A 13805-nucleotide genomic window follows, 5' to 3' on the forward strand; every position below is an offset into this window, starting at 1 on the left:
TGGCCTTTTTTAAGGCTGAGCTGTAAGTGGGGCGACGCCCCCTCCTGGCTGTTGGGAACACAGAGGTGACTGTGGAAGAAAGAAACCGAGGAAGTGCAGACTTCTGTCTTTTGTCCCTTTTCCCTTTCTTCTGGGCACTGCCCTTGCAGCTGACGGGGACCACTCTGTTAGCACCAAGTTTGACATTGACCCTGGTCATGCAAAGCCTCATTTTCTCCCCCAAAGGATGGGATGGAGAGGCGGCTCTAATGCCCTGTGGTCTCTTTACACAACACTCACTCCTGACCTGGTTGGCTCCTCAAGTGGCCCTCTGCCCTCTGGAGTGGGGGTGGGGCAGTGGGGGGCAGAAAGCCCTAGGGAGAGGGTGCTGACCAGACTTGTGACTAGCCCTCAGGGGAAACTTGCCTGCACCCTAACTCCTGCTGGGTGTAGATTGCCAGTGGGAACCACAGTGCTGGTGAAGTAACTTGCTGTGCGCTGCCTCCGCCGCGGGAGACCTGCTGGCCTTTCTCTAGCCTGCTGGCCACGCTGCCACCACCCAGTGCCTTGCATTCTGTACTGCATACACCTGCAGTCATAGTTGTCAGCTAGTGACACCTCTGGGGAGGCCTGGGGGCTCACAAGCGTCTCTGATGGCCTGCAAGCTGGGCTTTCTGAAGCGCTCTAGAAAAGATGCAGTTATTAGCGAGTGCAACTCCATGGGCTTTTCAGGGTGTATCATAACGAGTCATTGTCTCATGCCCTGCGCACAGGTCCCAGGGCAGGGTCCCTGCACCTGACCAAAGCCTTGGGAGCCAGATGGAGGCAGACACAGCTCATCCCTGAGTGTGCATCCGCTTCGATTGGCTCAGGAAGCTGCAAGCTCCTATTTATATTTTCATTCCTGTACCTGTAGGGCCAGATGGAGACCACACCTCCTCACTGCATACTCCCTCTTGTCACACCCTACTATCTTGGGAGCAGGAAGCAATACTCAGAGGCCTAACAGGCATGGGGAGGTGTCAGTTCCAAAGATACTGGCTTCCTGCAGCACCTTTTGCTTTTCAGGATTTCTGAAATAAGCCACAAGTCTTTAATTGGAAAAAAATGTTTTATATGTGTGGGTGTTTTGGTTGCATATATGTCAGAACACTGCACTGTGTGTGAAATGCCCAAGGAGACCAGAAGGGGACTCGAGTTACAGGTGGTTGTGGGCTCCCATGTGCGTGCTGGGAAGAGCAGCCAGTGCTCTGAACTGCTGAGTCATCGCTCCAGACCAAGGCACGAGTCTTGAACTTCTCACAGTGCTATTTATCCACCATGCCTTGTCTACTTTACTGCTGTGACGTCTTTCTACATCCTGCCGTATTTACATGAGACTTGCCCCAGATATATTCTGCCAGCACCCAGGTCAATTTATCTCACCACATGCTTACCAGAGCCTGCAGTGGTATTTCCCTTGCCAAAGCAAGCATCCATCTGCCGTTACCCTGAATAGCTCTTCACCGTCTGTGGACAAGGCAGAAACGGCAGTGTCATGAGGTGGTGGCACTGTGACTTTCTCTCAAGGTGCTCACAGCCATCCCTCCCTCTGGCTACACTGCTGTCCTCCACCAGCCAATTCTGTGACTCTCTCCATGATCGGTGTTACTTGCACATGCTCCAAATGACTTTGTATTATCTATAATTTGTGTATTGTTATTTTATGTGCATTGATGTTTTACCTGCATGTATGTCTGTGTGAGTGTCAGAGCCTCCTGGAACTGGAGTTACAGACAGTTGTGAGCTGTCATATAGGTGCTGGGAATTGAACCTGAGTCCTCTGGAAGAACAGCCTGTGCTCTTAACCACTGAGTCATCTCTCCAACACCATAATTCTGTATTATTTATGACTTTTTTCTTCTCAGAAATACTTTTTGTCCTGTCTAAATGACATCCACCCTTCAAGATCCAGCACAAGGGGTTGTGGTTTTTGGGGTTTGTTTGTTTTGAAACATGGTTTCTTTCTTGCTGTCCTGGAACTCCCTCTGTAGACCATGCTGGCCTTGAACTCACAGAGATCCGCCTGTCTCTGCCTCCTGAGTGCTGGGATTAAAGGCGTGTGCCACCAATGCCTGGCCCTATAGATGTTGAGTTGAGTTTCTCCCTTTCGGGTAACTTCGCTTGTGGCAAGTTGACATAAAACTAGTCATCAGCATGGTGTCAAACTGCATTATGAATATTTAAATTTATACCCATAGGTTCAGCATTGGTTCAGAGAAGCATATATTATATATATTATATATATATATATCACAACCTGTCAGATTGTCAGATTAAGGAGAATATGTTACTGTTATGTAACCTGGCCCTACACAGGATGTCTATATCATCTCTTTGGGGGCTTAGGGAACACTTTGAAGTGTGCCATGAAAAGATGTCTTCTAGATATGACAAATCCATTGCACTCATGAGCCTACAGTAGCTGTGGGTACCTGCATAAGACATGCCTGTTAACATGCCACCATGGATGGAAGAGGGGTTTATGAGGCCCCCTTCCATGGGTGCCAGTTTTTTCAATGGTGTTGCCCATGCTCCAGTAAATAATGCCCTATTCACTTCCATGCAAGGGACCCTCTCTAAGTCAGTGGGTAACACACAAAAAGAATGCCATGTAAGTAGAGGGGGGCTTATGGGCAAGATTTCAGCTGGGCGGTGGTGGCGCACGCCTTTAATCCCAGCACTCAGGAGGCAGAGGCAGGCGGGTCTCTGTGAGTTAGAGGCCAGCCTGGCCTACAGAGCCAGTTTCATAACAGTCAGAGCTACATAGAGAAACCCTGGTTCAAAAAACCAAAACAAACAAACATATAAGATTTCAGTGGGAGGATTGAGAGAGGGTAATGAGTGTGTGGGAATGATTAAAATTCATTATATACCTGCATGAAACAATCAAAGAATGAAAAAGAACCTAACTGTGGTAAACACAGCCAGGAGTAGTGCTAGCACAGTACTTTACAGGTTCTAAATACACCATCCTCAAATATACCACCTGGCATGAGGAACACAGCTAGAATAGGCAGCTGCAAGACAGTTCTCTGCCGACTCCTTTCCTTGGTGTGTGCTTACATTTTATTGTATGTGTATGGAGGTTTTGCCTGCATGTATGTGAACTACATGCTTACAGTGTGTTGGAGACCAGAAGAGGACACTGGCTTCCCGGGAACTGGAGTTACAGATGCTTGTAAGCCACCATGTGGGTGCTGGGAACCAAACTCATGTCCTCTGCAAGGGCAGCCAGTGCTCTTAACTGCTGATCCACTGTCCTTGTTTTATGCTTTTAATGTAACTTTTAAAAGTGCCTCTTGGGGACTTTCACGCATGCTACAATGTGTTTTGAACACATTCTCTGGCCGCTAACACTACTCAGACTCCTCTCTACCTCTTCAGACTTTAGATACTCTTTAAAAAATAACCCACCGAGTCCAGTTGTACTGCCCACATACATGGGTAAGGGGCCAACCTACCAGGGACCAAACACTAAAAAAAACTGTTTCTCCCACTCTAACAGTCATCAGTTGTCAATAGCTCTTTAGATAGGGGTGGGGGGCCCTTCATTGTTCCTCCATAGAACGTTGAGTGGCCAGATCTTGTACAGGTGTTCTTCCCTTTTGTTTTTGAGATTATAATATACACTACAACTGCTGGGAGTTCGTGAGTGCTATGGCCTTGTCATGCTTGGAAGACACTGTTTTGCCCCAGTCCCCCCCAACTTCTGGCTCTTAACAATCTTTCTGCTTCTTCTTCCTTGGTATCCTCTGAGCTTTGGGGAAGGGGATGTGTCTTAGAGTTTCAATGGTTGTGAAGAGACACCATGACCCCAGCAATTTTATAAAGGACGACACGTAAGTGGCTTACAGCTTCAGAGGTTCAGTCCACTGTCATCGTGGAGGGAAGCATGGGGGCGCACAGGCAGACATGGCGTTGGAGAAGTAGCCGAGAGTTCTACATCTGGATCTTCAGGCAACAGGAAGTGAGCCGAATGCCACACTGAATGAAGCTTGAGCAAAGGAGACCTCAACCCCGCACCCCACAGTGATACTCTTCCTCCAACAAGGCCACACCCACTCCAACAAAGCCATGCCTCTTAATAGTGTCACTCCCTGTGACCTTATGTGGGCCAATTACATTCAGTCACAGTTTGTGATGTAAGATATACCATTCGTGGCTGAGCATCCAAAGACACTCATTCTCTACGTTTTGATCAACTGTGAGTTTCTGCATTATTGTGTGCCATTCACTGCACAAAGAAACTTCTGGTAGGAAGAGAGCTGCACTAATCTAGATAGCCATTTAACAAAATAATAGTAGGTGCCAACCATGGCACCTATGAGTTCCCCAGCCATGAATTCCTGGTCAGATTTGCACTACTAGGCATGTGTTTTTTTCCTGTGCAGTAGACCTTAAATCCAATCACAAAGCAGTTGGTTACCCCCATAACATTTATTTGTGCCCAGGGACACATCTTGCTGGGATACTCATTATTGGAGCTCACAGGGTTCACAGTTGGATAAGACTGTTGGGTCATGGTGGTGTATGCCTTTACTCCCAGCACTCAAGAGTCAGAAACAGATGGATCTCTGTGAGTTAGTAACTTATCTAGACTACATAGTAAGTTCCAATCTAGCCAGGGATACCTGAGAGACCCTGTTTCAGAAACAAGTCACCAAACAACCACCAACAAAAACATCAAGTGAACTCTGAACAATCAAGTTTTGTTTTTCTTATTAGACTTGATTTTTTATTTCACACATTTTTTGACATGGCTTCTATTTTTTGTTTTTTTCAGAGATGATCTATCACACGTCACAAAACGGCATGTAATCTCTGTCATAATACTGTCCCGTTATGCCCATATAATCATAGGTACAGGGGTTCACTGCTGCTAAGACTTCCCTACTACCAGGGACACCACCTCATACAACACCCCATGCACTGTTCAGAATGCCTGAGCACGTTGTGCAGTTCACAAGCTCAGACAACAGAGGGCGCACTACCCTTAGGAAGAAAAACTCTCAACTAGGTTGCCAGCAAAGCCAAGGGCATCTGGGACAACAGGTTGCATAGGCTTGTCGGGCATAGACCTTTCTGGCAATGACTAGAAACAGGCTGCATCTACTAGGACCCAGCAACATGGGATTGCACAATCTCCTTGAAGTTTGAAGCTCAGTGAATACTGAGGACAAAGCTCCCTGTTCCAGCATAGACACTTTAGCTTGCCAGATGTTATAGTATGGCCCCATGGGGGCGCTGGAAGCTGCTGGCTACTATTTATTTTAGCATTACAGTGCATGGGGTCTCTGCTTCTCTCGGGAGAAGCTGATGCCAAAGGGGCTGACACACCTGCCTCCCTTAGTGCTGCCATGAAACAGGATCTAAGAACAAAACTGATAACAAATGAAGTCCAGGACAAAATTTAAACCCCAGGCAAAGTATACCTCTCGGGCCATCCTTCTAGTGTCTTCATGCCCCTCCCCCGCATCCTTAGGCAGGCCCAGTTCCCGTGTCCCAGTAGTTCTTACAGAGACCTGGAATCTTCCCCTGAAACTGAAGGAACCAGTAGGTCCTGTCACAGTCCCTAGGTGCTCCTAATGTGACTGTGACCTCTTCAGACTGGTCAGGAGAGTCCCTCCTGGATCAAACTGGTCCACTAGCAAGGAGTCATTTTTTCCCAACACAGGCCAGCATACCTCTGCCTCCAAGGGAATCAGTGTATGCCCATGAGTCCAAAGCACACAGAATAAACAATGGTAAACCCTCCCTTATGAATGTTAATTTCATTACAATCCCTGAAAGGTCAAATGAAATGGAAAAAACAAGCCAGGCAGTGGTGTTGAATACTTCTAATCTCAGCACTCAGGAGGCAGAGGGAGGTGGACCTGTGTGAGTTTGAGGCCAGTTTGGTCTACAGAGTTCCAGGGCAGCCAGTACTACATAGAGATCCTGTTTCAAAAAACAAAACAAACAACCCATTCAGGGATGGGACATGGAGACAAATTTAATAGCTGTACCTATTAAAGGCTTTAAGTCAATCCTTATTGAAAACAGAAAACACCCTTAGCTCCAGACAGTGATACTTTGTGTGTGTGTGTGTGTGTGTGTGAGAGAGAGAGAGAGAGAGAGAGAGAGAGAGAGAGAGAGAGAGAGAGAGAGAGAGAGAGAGAGAGAGAGAGAGAGACCCTGTTACTAACATCCTGTTGAGACATACTCCAAGCTTGGGTAGGGTGGGGTGGTAGCACCTTCTTCAGCTCCAGAGGGACAGGAGTGGCTATGGTACCTTAATGGCATCTCATGGGGAGATGTGGCTCTTGCAGTCACCAACAGCTGGAATAAAGCCAGATGGGCAGAGGGCTTCCCACTATCCTGATCTTCTTTTGTTGTGTTTTGAGACAAGGTCTGTCCAAATAGCCCTGGATGCCCTGGAACTTACTCTGTAGACCACGCTGGTCTCAAACTCAAGAGACTCACCTGCCTCTGCCTCTGCCTCCCGAGTGTTGGGATTAAAGGCCTGTGCGGACACCACCACTGGCTCCATTCTGGCTTTTTGCCATGGTTTCAGTAAACAATCCAAGAACTGACTAAAGACAGCACCCAGCCAATGCTGGACAGAGAAGGATGTGTCTCTTTGCTGAGACTAAGTCATGCTCCTTCCTGCTGATGGGCCAGTCTCAGGGTGGGGGCTGGGGTGGCTGGGAGATGCTGTACTCGATCCAAGCAACCGATGGCAGCCTTGCATTTCTCTTCCTCAAACATGCAGGGATTAGCTTACCAATTCAGCTTGCCCAATGTTGATCATGATTATACATCTACAGTACACTCGCCTAACGGCACTGGGCAAACTGAGTTCTCCTGAAGGGGCCTGTAGTGGTTTGAAAGAATGGCCCCCAAGGGGAGTGGCACTATTAAGAGGCTCGACCTTGCTGGGGGAGGTGTGTCACTGTGGAGGTGGACTTTGAGGTCTCATATATGCTCAAGATATCGCCCAGTGTCTCAGATCATTTCCTATTGCCTATGGCACCTCCAGCACCATGTCTGCCTGTCTGCTGCAATGACCCACCACGATAATGGATCGAACCTCTGAATTATAAGCAAGCTACCACCATTATTTTTATTGTTTTTTTGTTTTTTTTTCCCCCCCGAGACAGGGTTTCTCTGTGGCTTTGGAGCCTGTCCTGGAACTCACTCTGTAGACCAGGCTGGCCTCGAACTCAGAGATCCACCTGCCTCTGTCTCCCAAGTGCTGGGATTAAGGGTGTGCACCACCACTGCCCGCCCAAATGTTTTCTTTTTAATAAGAGTTGCTGTGGTTCATACTGTCTCTTCACAGCAATAGAAACCCTAAGACAGGGCCCACCTTATTTCATTGTTCCGTCTGAGACATTGTGAGAGCTTCAAACTTACTTCCTGTGCTGACAAGCAGCACGACTGATCACTCTTCTCACTTAAAAGCAGCACGGCTGATCACTCTTCTCACTTAAAAGCAGCACGACTGACCACTCTTCTCACTTAAAACCGCTCCCCTTCCCATCCCACACGCTTGCTTCCTCCCCATCGATGGCCTGCTCTAGGCCCTCACCCAACCCCTCGCACTGTTCCAAGGTCCCTCACCGTCACCGAGAGGCCTGGTGGGCCTGTCCATGCTGTGTCCTTGTACAGCCTTCCCCTCTGCGCCTGTTGCCCCACTGGGGGGTACAAGTCGGGAGGCTCCGTGGGCTCTTGGGCCATGGACCCATGAGAGGTTGGCATACAGCGGTCACAGGCAGAAACTCGCACTAACAAAAGGTTCCCTCTCAACTTCATGAAGTAGAACCCGGTCACAGCACACAGAAGCTTCTATCTAATCATTATCAATAAAAACCCGGGAGTCAGATATCGGGATAAGGTCCTGAGCGATCAGTGTAGTGAAGAAACAACCAGTGACCTCTCTCTCGTTCCTTGACCCAAAAAAGAGCCAAGACCCTCTCTAAGCCCCATCCTACCACTTCCCGTGTCTCTCTGTTCTTAGTCCTCCAAAACCTCTATGGTTAATTTTGGTCAGCTAGTAGTTAGCTCCATCCTCTGATTCAAAACAACTTTATTGGCGGCCTAGGGAACGTCAGAATCCAATCAAAACATCAGAGAACAGCACACCACCGGGGAAAATGTGTTCAGAACGCCATAGTGTACTTGTGCGGAGAATGTTGGAGAACATTCCCACCTGATGCTTGTTGGCTTTCTCATGACGCCCAGTGATGTCGTGGACAGTTATGAGGGAAGGGCGGGCCAGGACCAGGAGGCCCAGCAGCTTTCCTGAGGGGACACTAGCCAGAACAGAAACCCACACGTGACTGAGGCCCTGCTGTGGGTGTCAGGGCTTTTATCATCTGGCTAACTGACGAAAGGCTGCCCCGAAAGCCTTTCTCCTGGAGAGCAGTGGTTCTCAGCCCTCCTAATGCCGCTAACCCAGTCCCTCCATGTTGTGGTAATCCCTGACCATAATAAAATTATCCTGTTGCTACTTCAGAACTATAATTCTGTTACTGTTATGAATCATAATGTAAATATCTGTGTTTTCCAACTATGAAAGAGCTATTTGACAACAACCCCCCCCCTCCTTCCAGGTCAGGGCCCACGGGTTGAGAACTGCTGGTCTACAGGCAGCCACCAGCAGAGCTGCTGAAATAAAGATGAAGCCAGGGCAGAGTGCGTGGAAGCTGATGAGAGCTCTGAAGGGATGGACTCACTGACCACCAGACATGACGAATGTTGTTCGGAACACAAGTAAAAATGACCTGTGTGGGAGGGTGGGCCGGTGATTTTGCTGACTTGGGCACCACGGAAGAAAGTGGTCAGCTGCATTCCCGACAGATCCATCCCTAAGGAACAAGCCAGCAGGGTCCTCCTGCCTGGCCCAGCCTCGGGGCTTCCCTGTTCCTCAGAGCTCTCTCTGTCTCTTGGAGCAGGATGGTGTCATGCTCAAAGCTCAGAGTCAGATTTAGCCCCAACTACTGAGTGAGTGACATGCAGATGCAGTTTAAGCACTCTGAAGACCTGAGGAAGGGTGGTCCCTGCAGTTATTTATATGAGGATCACCTCCTAATCATCCAGTCCAGGAGGTCTTCCTAACTAAGCTCTACATCTCACAATGCATGAATAATCTGAGCAATTTCTTGTGTATCTGCATATATGCTAGGTACTGTTCTGAGTATATTCTGAGAAAATAAAAAGGTACAAATCTGAGCTTACCAGGTTAATCAGAAAATATCTTAGTGCCAGGCATTGGCACATGCCTGTAATCCCAGGCGTGGCGAGGTGGAGGCTGGAAGACCAGGAGTTCAAGGCCATTCTTGGCTATATAGAAAGTTCTAGGCTAGCCTGGGATTCACAAGATCCTGTCTCAAAGAATAAAACAATCCACCTATGGAAAAGTGCTACCAGAATGAATATGTTATGAAACAGTCACGAAGATAAATAAAGCAACTTCTGGAGATTAAAAAAAGCAGAAAGAACCCAAAAGCTATCTCAAAATGACTTAACTGCATTTGGAAATATTCAGTGGCTTGAAAAGACCAGGGCAATTAGTTCCAGGAAGACCATGGCTGGAGAGCTTTGCCTGTGGGCCCCTCAAAGAGAGAGTACTTAACAAAGGCACAGAGATCAGCTTATAGTCAAACATGGGAAACACCCAAATTTCCCACTAATTAAGAACAAGGTGCCAGGTGGTGGTGAAGGCAGCAACGCACGCCTTTAATCCCAGCACTAGGGAGGCAGAGGCAGTGGACCTTTGTGAGTTCAAGGCCAGCCTGGTCTATAGTTTCAGGACAGCCAGGGCTACACAGAGAAACCCTGTCTTGAAAAACAAGCATATAAACAAAAGAACAAGGTATTTTCTGCCACAGAAGGAGTCCCGTCTGCCCCCAGCAACTGTGGCATGTGTGGAACCGGCTAGGCTCACAGGATAGAAAAGTCCCTGAGGCAAATTATAGATATTTCAGAGCCATCTGCGCCTTGCCTCAACAGTCTAGAGCCACAGTTTAACTGATAACCAGAATTCTGATCTTTAGTAAAGGTCGGGATATAACTCGGTGGTAGAAAGCCCGTAATGTGTATGAGGAGGTCCTGAGTTCTATCCCAGGGCCCCCCACATAAAAAAAAAAAAAACCCTAAATATCAAAACCAAACTCCATTGTTTAAAAAGATGTAACTTTCCTAAAAGATTTTGCTTATAAAGTTTGCCAAAACATTTTTTAGTATTGTCTTTCAGTTTCTCTTTTCCCCCCTTTCAAATTCATATAGGCTTCAATGAAGGTTCTGTATACATACACCATTTTAATTTATACAGCACACTTATTCTCTGAAGGTTCACTAAAGGCAGTATAAAAAAATGGAAGATGATCTATATGCGCAATTAAATCCAGCCTGTAGATCAGGGGACTGATATTCAGGGGAAATGTTTTCAGTGTTGCCATGGCTGGGGTGCCAGACATCTAAACCGAGCAACGGCAAACGACCTGTGGGGTGACGTCAGTAACAGCCTTGCCTGCACAGCGTGGGGGTTCAGGAAGCCTGAGAGCCAGAGGCTGGAGGGGAACAGAAAGCAGACCGCTTTAACTCCGATTTATTGCGTTGTGTATTACCGTGGGCAGGGGAGGCCCCAGAGCAAACTCCAAAGCTTTATTACCTGAGATTTACACTCCGGAAAAACAATCAAGACTGAGTGACTAATACACACCTCACAAGATATTTGGGTTTGGCTTTGATGAAAGGACATGTACCGACCTGGAAAAGGCTACATGAGATTACAGAGAAATCAGCTCAGCACCGAGTCCCAGCAAGAGCTGCGGGAGACTTTTGTCGCCAAGCCCTCGCCACGGGGACAGCTCTTTCCCAGGGAGCTGCTGAATTTCAGCCTGAGCCCCAGTCTGTGGGTGGCTCACTTCTCATCATCCCGTCCGTAGTTAATAGTCTGTAAGGCCTGAGCTATGAGCGCCGCCATCTCTCTGGTACCAGCAGCGACGACTCTACAAGACATGAGGTCAAGGGGTCCACCTGTGGACAGAATGGAGAGCAGACATCTGAGTTATGGAAGCCTGCACAACAGTGTTGTACAGCAACTTCTTACAGATGTGTGTGTGCAGAGAAAAAACAGCTCACAGGCCTGAGGTGGAGTCCCAGGGCTGGTATCCACCAAGAAGCCAAGGAATGAACCTGGCTGTGTGGAAGCCATGGTGACTCTTGCTACCTATTCTGCCCTGGTGGGAATGCGGCCAAGGCTGCCCCATTTCACAGAACCATCTTTGAAACGCAAAACTAGGTGAGACCAGGATGGGAGTGGATGGTCCTGTACCTCACCGCACAGCAGGCTGCTGTGGCTGAGCGGTGAAGCGCTTCCCTGACTCAGTAGATCTGGAAGGACCAAGCCCAACTTCCCCAATGCTCCGTGACCCTGGGAGCACAGTGTGGGAAACATCACACCCGGTGATGCAGACACAGGCTCAGGCCTGAAGGTGCTCAAGTGATAAACCCCAGAGTGTGAGATGCTTCTTAGTGTGAGACTGTCCTGTTCCGTTCGCTGCCAAAGGCCAGTCAGCTTCGCGTTTATACACTTCAAGGAGACTCAAACCTCTCAGCGGACAAACAGGATGAAGGTGGAAGCCAGACTACAGGAGACCCACTTTCTAAGCCCGATAGTTAAAAGCAGCCCACAGCATTTTTGCTAACAAACGAAATGGGTCTAACAAGATTTGCCAGAACTCGGGGGAGGGGGCTTCGGGCACTAAGTGGTTGAGCAGAGATGCTCATGGGGCTCGGGTACGCTCTATAGGGGAGGACCAGTGACTGGGACTTGATGGTAGAAAGCAGGACAGAACAACTCTAGATACTGGGCTGGCCCAGCTCTGGGCTACAGCTCTTGGGGAAGTGTCTGCTCCATGGACCAACTGGACTGTTGTGGAAGTGTGAACGTGGGATGCTACCACTTGTGCTACTAGCCAAGCGGCCTTCACTGATGTGTGAGGAAGGGCAGGACCAAAGCCCTCTGTGGTTGGCCACTGCTGGCCATGCGCCCTGTGAGGTCTCACCTGCAGGGGTCAGAGGAAGGTGGAGGGATCCGAGGTGGTGGGGACCTCGGGCATGCTCTATCCAGCGTCACCTGCGAGGGTCTGCTACTGGGTGGAGAGAGGGCGGCCAGGGGCCAGAGAGCTCACCTGAGGTGTCTATCACAGTGCCACCTGCTTCTCTAATGATGACTGTGGCAGCAGCCAGGTCCCAGCAGTGAAGGCCAAACTGATAATAGGCATCGGCGGCGCCCGAGGCCAGGTAGCAGAGCGCCAAGGTGGAGCTTCCAATCACTCGGACCCTGGAGGGCAGGGACGGGCGGGTGAGAGAGGGGGCACCTGCCGCGGCATGACTGACGCCATCCCATCACCCCTTGCTAGGGATTCTGCCAGCAAGCTCGGGACACAGAGTGCAGGCCTGGAGTGAGGCTGGTCACCAACGCAGCCAGGGCCTGAAGTTCTCACTCTACTCAACATTAGAAGGTTACATGTAGGGCCTTCACGGGGCTGATGGTTACCACACAGATGAGGGGGAGTGACAAGGATGAAGTAATTTCGACTTAAGCACATGTGAAAAATAAATAACCAACAGTTTATCGAGCAGGTATGTCCCACTGGTGGCCCATAGGCCATATTTGTCTTAGCTTAGGTACAAATGTGACCCAGCCTGTTTATAAATGCAACTCCATAACGGAACATCAAATGGCTGGACACTGTGGTGCAGTGAGTGAGAATGGCCTCCCTAGGTACTTATGGCACATACATTTCAGAGCTTGGTCCCCAGTCGGTGGAACTATTTGGAAAAGATTGGGAGGTGTGGCCTTGCCGGCGGAAGTGCTGTCACCAGGGGTGGGCTTTGAGGTTTCAAAAGCTCGCCCACACCACTTCTTCCCAGTTATCTCTCTTTCCCTGTGGTGGTTGTCTCAAGAGGTAAGACCCCAGCTACTGCTCCAGCACCATGGCTGTCTGCTGCCATGCTCTAACCGTGATGGCCATGGACTCTCCCCCTCTGAGACTGTGAGCCCCCAATAAGGCCTTCCGTAAGTTGCCTTGGTCATAGTACCTGATCATGGCAATAGAAAAGTAACTTTGGATACCCCTGGCCCAAAGGGAAGTCACTGAGAAGCTCTAAAGACCCATAAGACTCATTGGTTGAGGGACCCAAGCTTAGTCAGTTGGCTCTCAAACACAGACTAGAAGGACACAGGACCCATCCGTTTCCTGACACCTGGCAGCCAGAATGTTCCGTGGATGACGGTGCGTGCTGTGCCTCTCTGAGCCTGATGTCAGCAACCTCCTGTCCTACCTCTCTCGGTGCCTCCTCTTCACATCCCTTGGGAGCGCTTAGCCAAAAGCACATTTGGTTTTCAACCCACTGGCTACGGGACTGAGGACCTGTACCCATGAGCCTTGGCATGCAGCAGCCGCTCCATGTTGCTCAGGAATACTTTCAGAGTATCGGGGTCACGTTTGGGCCCAATTTCTGTCAGAACCAAGGCCTTCGAGAGATCTGCAAGAAAGAACTTCCCGTCAACACAAACACCGAGTCTAGGTTCAGATGGGAGTCATCTGGGCTCCCTCAAGAATGGCTGATTCCACGCATCTTTCTGCTGTGATGGGCAGAGGGTGAAACTAACCTGTTCTAATTCAAGCTGCCACTACCTTGCAGAGCTGAGTGTGTAGAAGTGACTGCCCAGGAGCACTCCCCAGCCGCCTCTCAGGGACACCCCACTGTGCAGAGGCGCAGGGACCTCA

The 13805-nt window shown here is 49.2% G+C and overlaps 1 protein-coding gene across 8 annotated transcripts in view; it reads right to left on the bottom strand.

The window, feature by feature from the left end:
* Positions 1-10596: 10596 nt before the first annotated feature.
* Impa2 (inositol monophosphatase 2) overlaps positions 10597-13805 on the bottom strand; it is a 28289-nt gene continuing 25080 nt past the window's right edge. For 7 of the 8 annotated variants that reach the window (XM_040741674.1, XM_013116721.3, XM_013116720.3 and 4 more), the window contains 3 exons: positions 13452-13560; positions 12201-12352; positions 10597-11043 (listed from right to left, as the gene is read on the bottom strand). In XM_040741674.1, the coding sequence (XP_040597608.1) occupies positions 10928-11043; positions 12201-12352; positions 13452-13560 (377 nt within the window). In that variant the 3' untranslated portion in view covers positions 10597-10927. Of the gene's footprint in view, positions 11044-12200; positions 12353-13356; positions 13561-13805 lie in introns of those variants that run through there. The other variant, XR_005875692.1, reaches the window with a different exon arrangement.

The sequence above is a fragment of the Mesocricetus auratus genome, unplaced genomic scaffold (assembly GCF_017639785.1).
Source record: "Mesocricetus auratus isolate SY011 unplaced genomic scaffold, BCM_Maur_2.0 Super-Scaffold_6730, whole genome shotgun sequence".
Lineage (NCBI taxonomy): Eukaryota > Metazoa > Chordata > Mammalia > Rodentia > Cricetidae > Mesocricetus > Mesocricetus auratus.